Source organism: Xenopus laevis, chromosome 2S (genome assembly GCF_017654675.1).
Source record: "Xenopus laevis strain J_2021 chromosome 2S, Xenopus_laevis_v10.1, whole genome shotgun sequence".
NCBI classification, from domain to species: domain Eukaryota; kingdom Metazoa; phylum Chordata; class Amphibia; order Anura; family Pipidae; genus Xenopus; species Xenopus laevis.
In genome coordinates this window covers 130,445,701-130,455,363 of record NC_054374.1, presented here as the reverse complement: position 1 = coordinate 130,455,363, position 9,663 = coordinate 130,445,701, and the positions used below count along the sequence as shown (strand labels likewise).

The 9,663-nt window shown below is 41.1% G+C and overlaps 1 protein-coding gene across 2 annotated transcripts in view; it reads left to right on the top strand.

The window, feature by feature from the left end:
• The first annotated feature begins 9,280 nt into the window (after positions 1-9,280).
• The window catches only part of prim1.S (DNA primase subunit 1 S homeolog), a 15,087-nt gene continuing 14,704 nt past the window's right edge, over positions 9,281-9,663 (top strand). Inside the window, exon 1 of one of the 2 annotated variants that reach the window (NM_001087350.1) lies at positions 9,281-9,403. In NM_001087350.1, coding sequence (NP_001080819.1) covers positions 9,295-9,403 — 109 coding nt within the window. In that variant the 5' untranslated portion in view covers positions 9,281-9,294. Of the gene's footprint in view, positions 9,404-9,573 lie in introns of those variants that run through there. The other variant, XM_041582998.1, reaches the window with a different exon arrangement.

The window sequence follows — 9,663 nt, the reverse complement described above, 5'->3', positions numbered from 1 at the left end:
TTTCGTCCTGGGCGCCGAACACTGGCAACGTTTCGCTATCATTACTTTGGCAGTGCCAGCATTTCATAGTGAAGATGCGCTAGCATTTGTTTGTGCCTAGCAAAAATTCATTAGTGATCTTGCGCTTAGATCAATTTTAAAGTTGTATGGAGGTCCTTATTATAAATGTTGGTGCAAATGCTTGGTTACCACTTTATATTAAAAATGTCCAGTGTACCTTAATAAAGACAAGAGTGAATTAATATAATGCCCTACACATGAGCCCACTGTAAAATGTTATAAAATGGAGAATACCGGTTACCCAAAAAAAGTCTAAGTTAGGAATTTTGCAGGCAATTCCGCTTAAAAAAAAGAAAGGTCACCAGCGTTTTTTGAACTTAATGCATTCTCGGCACACAGGATATGATGTAAGTGACAGAAGATTGAGAAAGATCCAGCTTCTTTTTAGCACTATGTCTGGTCTGAGGTGGCAAAGTCAAACCTGGCAAAAGAGGTAACGTTCTGTAAAATCCGCACTTTACTGAATTTGCAGAGTAACAACCTTTTGCCAGAGCAAAAAGTCACCTGGCGTTAGAATGTAAACGAAAGCTAACGATGGTGTCTTTCACTAGTGAATTGTCATCTGTGCCTGTTAATGAATTGGCAACGCTGAAGAATTGTCGCTAGCATTAGCCACTTCGTCCTTTAGTGAATCTACCCCTAGGTGTTGGAAAGCAGGGGGCAGATTTACCAAAGGGTGAAGTGACCGACGCTAGTGAAAATTCTCCAGAAATCCAATCTGCAGGGACATTGCCAATTCACTAACAGGTGCAGACAACAATGTGCTAGTAAAAGAGACCGTTGATAGCGTTCGTTCGCACTCTATCGCCAGGCGACTTTTCACTCAGGCAGTTGCTCAGCAAAATCACTAAAGTACGGATTTTACTGAATGTTAGCTCTTTCACCAGAGTTGACTTCACCACCTCAGACCAGGCGAAGCTACATCAAGCTACATCTTGCTCAATCTTATGTCAGTTACATCATATCCTGTCTGCCGAAAATACATTAAAGTGGAAAAAACGCTGGAGACTTTTCCTTTTTTTAGTGGGTAGTGGGATTGCCTGCAAAATCCTAACTTTTTGGGGTTAACATTTTTTCCCAGACATTTGAGGGGCATAGAACATTCATTTTACAGTGGGCTCATGTCTAGGTCATTATATGATCTATTTTGTGTTTATTAAGGTTCCGTCCTATTCAAATTGACCAAAGCTCAAGATCACTAGCGACTTTTCGCTAGGCATAAACGAAAGCTAGTGAATCTTCACTATGAAATGCTTGCACTGATGAAGTATCAATAGCGAAAAGTCACCAGTGTTCGGCGCCCGGGACGCAACTTCGCATTTTAGTGAATTAGCATAGTGGTAACGAATTTGCACTTGGCGAAGTATGCAAATCAGTCACTGGCAACAATTCGCCCTTTACTAAATCTGCCCCTGGGTCTATAGGCAGTAAAACAATCATTCTGGTTAAAAAAGCAACATGGTAAGCTAGGGAATATATTATGTTACACAGGGGTACATAACCTGTGGGTCGTTACCCTAATTATTTTACCATAGGTCACTATAATCCACCAAAACCTATACAAGCTTAATATATTTAGAAATGTACAAAATCTAAAGCAGAGTGAGGGTTCATACCCATCAACTTTTTACTTCCAGCTGCAAATGGAAATATTAAATTGACACTAAATTATAATATTCAGTCTTCAAGCACCATCTTTCCCAGTGTAAAATATGACACGAGTATCATTGATATAGAGTAATGTTTAAAATAAAACCCTCTGACCCAAAGCAAACATAGTTCCTATTCTTACTGTAATTTCTATCATGAAATACTTCTATCATGTAATATTTCTACTGTAATATCTATATATCATGTACCATTGCCCCAGGTACAGGAAAACTTAAAGCAGGGGGTGGTATTTAAAGAGAGATCAAGTGCAGAGTAGAGTTTAGGTAAGTGAGGCACAAAGGGACAGATTTTAAAAGATAGATGTTAAACTGCACCATCGCAGCAGCTACGATCACCCAACTTGACAAAGCTAATGCAAAACACATTTTGGTTCTTTACTGACTTGGGTCTTTTTCAGCCTAAATTAACTATGTAACTATGTGTACTGGAGTTTGTTTGGAGTGGTTAAACTTCATGGACTTTTTCAGCCCAAATTAATCAGATATTAGATTTGATCTGAGGTAACCTGGTGTAATAGGTGCAATAAACTGATGCAATGAATTGAGATACACAAGGTAACAAGCTACAAACCTAATCCCTGTCTATAAACGGAGTTGCAGCCGAATAAAAGGCAGGCAGTACTGACCCCATTTGTTCCCATGTGGAATAGCATGTCTCTGTTAAAGCAATTCCAAGCAATTCCTTTCTATGACTTGTATATACCGTATGTTTCAAAGGCATACCAAACATATGCTATGTTTTAAATATATGAAGATCACTAACCTATAAAAGTCTCAAAAAGTGAGTGTATACAACTCAAAACCAGGGGCAGAATCATCATGAAGCCAAACAGAGGAATAATTCCAGATTGCTTACCCAGCGGGCCCTGACAGAAATACATAGACTTGTAATGGGAAGAAGGACACAAACAACTTCACTTGTTGAGCTATAATGTGCTGCTTTTACCATAAGTCTCAGTAGAGACTAAAGGATACAGGATACCATCAATGTTTGTTCTCACTCTAGCTCAGATATAAAGTGCACAAAGCAGGGGAAAAGATGGAACACAGGTGCTATCATGACTCTATGCACTCCCATCCCACACCCATATCAATATATTAAGGATATTTTCTGCATGTTTGTCCATATACAGTATTACAATATATTCAGGCTGGACAACAAGGTCATCCCTGATCTAGCCTGTCCTACATTCATCAGATTCATTAAGAGTCATACATTTTTCACAAGGAGAACATTTTATGCAACTTGCTTCCCAAGGTTAAAACTCCCAAATGGTCGCTCTGTTATTGGACACCACAGGGATCACCTGACAGAAATTGAAATTCTTTGAAGCAGGCACTCCAAAAAGGCAAACTTCCACCAGGCATAGTTTTCAAAGCGAAAAAGTAGTTTATTGTGTCCACAGCCAACTTCTTATTGACAAATAACATAATGAACTTTATAAATCATGATGCTTAAGGTATTTAATTTAACCAGGACAGCTGCCATGTTTACTCGTAGTGAGTTCCCAAAAGTAGTTAAAATTTGATATTTACAGGTTTCTACAGAAACACTCACGTGATCACAAATGAGAAGACCTGTTCACATAACCTGTTTGCACATTTTGAAATTCATTTTGCCTGCTTGCAGTTTATGATCTGATCAAGATATTTTCTGCAAAATAATCATGTATCAAGTAAAAAAGCTTTACCTGAAAGGGTGAAACCAGCACCCTATATTATTCATTATTGTCTACAATATTGGGGATTTTTAGTAGATATATGTCTCCTTTAATTAATAATCCATGAAAGCAAAAGCTCTGTACAACACCTATGTCTTTGAAAAGTAACAAGACATCAATCACTCAGTTGTTGGTGCTTTGCTTTCACATTAATTGCCATGTAGTAAGATACACAGTAGGAAGGAGATCCCTGTCCCATAGAGCTTACAATCTAAGTGGGAGGTTCCTTGTGAGGACAATGTGATGCTTAGGTACAACCTTTTTCCTGGGTCACTACAATTACAAGCTTTGCTGTAGTCAGTGCTTTTTCTTAGTTGTCTTCTCAGACTGGACTATAAAAATATTTCTGCAATTCCTTAGGCTTTAGTTACTAATTATATTTAGTAGAGGTATGGGAAGAGTGAAAGCCAAACAGATTACATATTGTATTACACATGATGAAAAAAGAGAGAAATGAGAGGAACTAATTTACGTCTGCAGACACAGTGGGTAACCTGTGCTTTTCCCCATAGTAAATTGTGTCTAAAACCGCTTTTTGTGTTCAAATACGTTCTGGACACTTCTGTGTAATTGCACTCAGCATCAATCAGTACTTCCAAATTGAGCACCGCTGCATTTTTTTTTTTTTTTACGTTTTTATTTTTGTTTTAAATTTAAACATTTACAAAACCAACAGAAAACAGAGAGGAAAGAAGAGAGAGGACAGAGAGGGGAGGTGAAATAAGGGAACATGTCATCAACCGCTGCACTTTTTGATGCACAGTTCTATGTGAACCCTGGAGTTACCGGCACCTTCTGACCAGTCCATTTTTCCCTCAGCTCCCTGTGTTAATCACTGCTTCTGATTTACAGCACACACACGGTTGTGTCTATTTTGACAAAATGGACACAAGTGCACTGGGTGCAGCACCCAAGAGTCAACCGGTGCAAAACTGCACCAATTAATTCCCACATTGCACAAACACGCATGACTATTAAAAATAACTGGTGCATTGTATGAAAAATAAATGGTGATTGTGTCCAAAACTGCACTTAGCTCATACTGCTTCAAGGGATATGAATGAAGCCTATTGAGTTTAAAAGTAACAGCAACATTTACTTAATTATTCTAGATGTTATCTGTTTATACATTGCCGTTATTTAAAATGTCTACATTTTTATTTTATTACCACTGCAACAGTCCTCCGGAATTATGTGGTTCCACCTAGTGGCAGTGCTGGTGGCACTGATATTGGTCTATAGATGGAACAGGTCCCACTGGAAACAGATAAATATGTACTAATCAGAGCCTGTGACTCTAGATTTGGAAACCTGCAGGCAAAGCAGTTGGACAGACGTGTGGTACAGGTGTTTGCAGCCTGTCCAGTGGTGTAACTAGGGAGGAAGCAGAACCCGCAGCTGCGGGGGGGCCCGGGAGGAGAGGGGGCCCGGCCGAAATTGATGTCCTCCTGGCTCCTGGCTGATGAATGCAGCCAGCATCGCATCGGGTGTTTGATCCGTCATCCGTCCCCACTGCCACTGGCCCTACCTCCTCTCCAGGCATACTCCCGAGTTACGCCACTGCTCCCGAGTCCGCCTCATTCTTACTTCCGCCCTCTCTCTCTCTGCTCGTCTGACATCTGTACTTGCCTCTCGCCCTCCCTCTTCCTCTTGTGTCGTTGTGTGGATGTCGCACGTTGTGACGTGAGTCACCTGACAGACGGTGCAGGTGAGGCAGGGAGAGCGGAAGAAGCAAGATTAGGCAGAGGCTGTCTGCCTGCACTGGCACCGCGTGACTGCTGGACTCGGGGCGGGCTGGTCGGACTCGGAGCTGCCTGTGCTGCTGCTGCTTTGCATGTGAGACAGAGAGTGGAGACGAGTACGTACCGTACGTTTCCCACTTTCCCCCCCCTGACCCAGTGTTTGTACCTGTGTGTGACTGTGGATGGTGCTGGCTGTGTCTGTCTGTACTGTATACCTAATAAAATGTGTGGGAATACGATGCTGCAGGGTCAAAGTTTTGAGGGGATTTTTGAAAGTTTGAAAACCAAACTACAGATGGAGGAGAGAATTGGGGAATGGAAAATTGTAAAAAAAAAAAAAAATTGTAAAAAGTAATAAATCATAAGGAAAGAAGAGACCAGATAGAACACAAAAGGGGAGCAGTATAAAAAGTGCTATAGAGATATTTTAACAGAAAAGGAACTGAGATTAAACAGGTAAAGGGGTTTTGTAGAAAGGGAGAGAAAATCATTATCATTAATAACTGGTTTCCTATTAATAAAATTGGGATCATATCACTGGCCTTCATATATATTTATCTTTATTCCCTATTAATAACATTTAGATGATAGATCAACCATCATTTTTACCGGCCAGGCCAGTAAAATACCAACCAGATGCCAACCCTACCTACAAATTGTAAGCAGCAGTCCTGCCCTGCTTTATGCCCTGCTTTATGGCAGCTGAGATTCTAGCTATCTGTATAACAGTGCATTCTGTCCCAGCAGCTGCACAGTTGGGGGGCCCATAATTTTTCTTTTGCAGGGGGGCCCTGTTACTTCTAGTTACGCCACTGAGCCTGTCTGACTCAAAAAGGAGCTGAATAACTACATAAGGAGACATCTAGCAGACTACAAACTGTTATCTGGGATGTTACTGACAGTCAAGGCATGGCTGTTACTGCTAAATGGACATCTCAGATTGTCCAGGATAAAGGTTAGACTAAGTATTTATGTGTATACAAATTCAAAATGGATGTTGCAACCTGGAATCCTTGCGCCTCCTAATGGCCTGGACAATTCCAGTTATTCACAAACTGTGGTTGCAACCAGTGTTATAGGTACAAGCTAGGCTGCACAACATAATTATATGATTTAGCACAAAAGTCACAGAAAAACCAAAGGAAAATATTTACACCAGGTGCTGACGACAGTCAACATAACTTAGAATATTCCTTATAAATGTCTCTGGAAATTAAGTCCAAGGCATATGTAGTAGAGCTGAGACCACGGACCTGAAGTCTTTGCTGTTGAAAAAAAAAAAACTGTCTGTTTGTAGGTTTACTTGTAGAATTTTCTGACACCCAAAGTCCCTGTCAAGTGCCAAATGGTGCTTGGGGCCTTAACTCAACTTCTCTAAATACATCTCCAGGCACTGCACCGCCTCTTGCCTAAAACCCGTTACAGGTAACAGGTACAGGTACAGGTAACATTGCCGGAGGAGAGGAAGGACTAAGGCTGCAGGCGTCCCCAGTGTCGGACTGGGATACCAGGGGCCCGCCAAAAAAACCTTAGACCAGGGGCCCACTCAGTACTATCTTTCTTCCTCACCCTTTATTCTATTAGTCTCTTTCCTTTACATGCTATAAACTATTTATTCCATCTATTTAGCCTCTTTGTACTAATAGAAATAGGGAATGGCCATGAAATAGGTCAAATGTTTTGAAGCAGGGGGGTCCCCTGACACCTGGGCCTACGGGAGTTTTCCTGGTATCCCTGTGGGCCAGTCCAACACTGGGCATCCCCACTAGACCACCAGGGTGAGTCTCTACAAACAAGCCTTGTGCTGTATTTGGGCATCAGATCGAAAAAGTCGCTGTATTTGGATTTTTTGAGATTTTCATCAAGTTTTTTTCCCAAATAAGAAATTGTTGGAAAAATAAATTAATAAATAAAGGGGAAAATCTGTGCGGATTTGGTCGGAGTAGTTTTCAGAAAATAGTGAGAAATTTTCAGATTTTGATGTATAACCTGCTTTATGTCAAATATAAGAAACACTCTGCAACTTGTTTTAAAAGGTTAAAACCTTGGTAGAAGATTTTTGAGGGGTCAGGAGGTGCAGGCAAGTCCTGTCCTTTGCCCCTGCCTGGCTCCAGGGCTGGATTTCCTTATTTGGCGCCCCTAGGCCTCCTGGGTTCTAGCGCCCGCCGGGAACGCACGCATCAGCGCACCCCCCTGGGAATGCATGCGCTGGTCCTTAGTGTCCCGGGTCTTAGCACCCACGAATACCGCACATCACGGCTCCCCAGTGCTTATCTACGTGCGGTTGGGTGGCATGCTGCCCTGCAAAATTTGCCACCCTAGGCCCGGGCCTTTGTGGCCTCGCCACAAATCTGGGCCTGCCTGGCTCCATTCTGTCTTGAGTCCCAGGCCAGTGCCTAACGTTTTAGGATGTGCAAGCCTAATAGTTTAAAATTGTATAGTGGCAGAAGTGTCACTTTAATGTTAGAAATGTACCTAAAAAAGCAAAACTGCAGTCTCTATATAAACCAGTACTTATAACCAGCTGCAATAAATGGATCTTTTCTATCTGTTATAGACTGTAATTTTAAGTTTCAATGATACCAAGGTGTACCGTGTGTGTTTCCATTAGAAGTCATTACATTAACAGTCCACTGCAGACGTTTCTTTTCCCATAATATTTTCATTTTAGTACATCTCACAAACTGCATATCTTTCTGGACAGTGGTATAACTTTAATTGAGTGGAGGTGTCATTTTGGCTTAGGAGGATGTGGATTGAGATTTTAGTGCTCAGCACAGTCCAATAGTAAGACAATAAGGTTAGTGCAGAATGGGCATGTTTTTTGAATACTGGATCATAAAAGGACATAGACTGATACTATACATTAGTTTGTAATTCCTCATTAGAAGAATAATATTTATTTAAAAGCTGTCTAGAATACAGAAGAACATTTTCCTTAAAGGGGTTGTTTACCTTTAAATTAACTTTTAGCATGATGCAGAGAGGGATTTTCTGAGACAATATGCATTGGTTTTCATTTTTCATTATTTGGGGTTTTTGAGTTATTTAGTTTTTTATTCAGCAGTACTCCAGTTTGCAATTTCAGCAATCTGGTTGCTAGGGTCCAAATTCCTGTAGTAACCATGCACCAAATTGAATGAAAGACTGGAGTATGAATAGGAAAGGCCCTGAATAGAAAGAAGAGTAATGAAAAGTATCAATAACAATAAGGGGCAGATTTATCAAGGGTTGAAGTTTGAAGTTAAAAAAACTTCGAACTTCGAATTCAAAAAGACCAACCGAATAGAGGTCGAAGGTTTTTGGGGGTCGAAGTGGTCTGCCTTCGATTCAAAGTTTTCCCCCCACAAAACTTAGATCCCTCAAATTCCACCAATCGCCTCCATATAGGTTCTAGGAGGTCCCCCATAGGATAAAACAGCACTTCGGCAGCTTTTAGGTGGCGAATGGTCGACGTCAAAGTTTTAAAGCGACAGTACATGATAAATTTCGCATTTCAACGTTTTTTTCAACTTTCGAATAGAAGTTGGACTATTCCCTAGTCGCAGTACACAAAAAATAGCTCAAAATTCGAAATTTTTAACTTCGAAAATTCACCTGGACCTTTGATAAATCTGCCCCTAAATGTGAAGCCTTACAAAGCATTTGTTTTTAGATGGGGTCAGTGACCCCCATCTGAAAGCTGGAAAGAATCTGAAGAAGAAGGCAAATAATGCAAAAACTATAAAAAAAAAAATAAATAATGAAGACCAATTGAAAACGTAAATTAAAGGTGAAATACCCCTTTAAGGGACTATAATGTTTCTTTACTTGTTTTACACACAGATATGTGAAAGGGCTCTAGTTGAAGGTTAAAATAATAGATCTTGCAGCACTCCTAATCTAAGATCGCGAGTGACCCTGGCCTGAACATGTCGATGAGGTCGATACCCGCCTATCGGTACAGCTACGTCTTAAAAAATCCCAGCAAACTACAATACCCAGAAACCCCTGCTTCAGCGAACGTAATGACGTTTGTGACGCGGGGACTTGACTTTTCCCGCGCGGTTCGTGTTGTTACTGTCAGCCTGTGCTTCCCCTGGTCTATCTGGGTGACTTGCCATGGATTTGTCGGTGTATGATCCGGCCAGTTTACCTGATGTCTTGCCGCTCTATTACAGGAGACTCTTCCCCTTCTATCAGTATTTCCGATGGCTCAACTACGGAGGCGGTGAGAGGCAAAATATATGATATCGCTCGCTTCTGATCTAGTTCTCTGCTGCCAGGCTTGTGATTGTGTGGGGAAAATGTAAAATGATTAGAGCTACAACTCGTAGCAATTCTAGGCTGCCTCGCCAGCAGTAGAGTTTGTTTTCAGCTCTGTAATGATTGTACGGAAGGGGAGTGGGGTCAGAAAGGTACAATAAGCCTGACTTAAAGCCTCCATTTTGTGTTGGAAGCCGTGCCCAATTACTGCTGCCCCTACAGCAC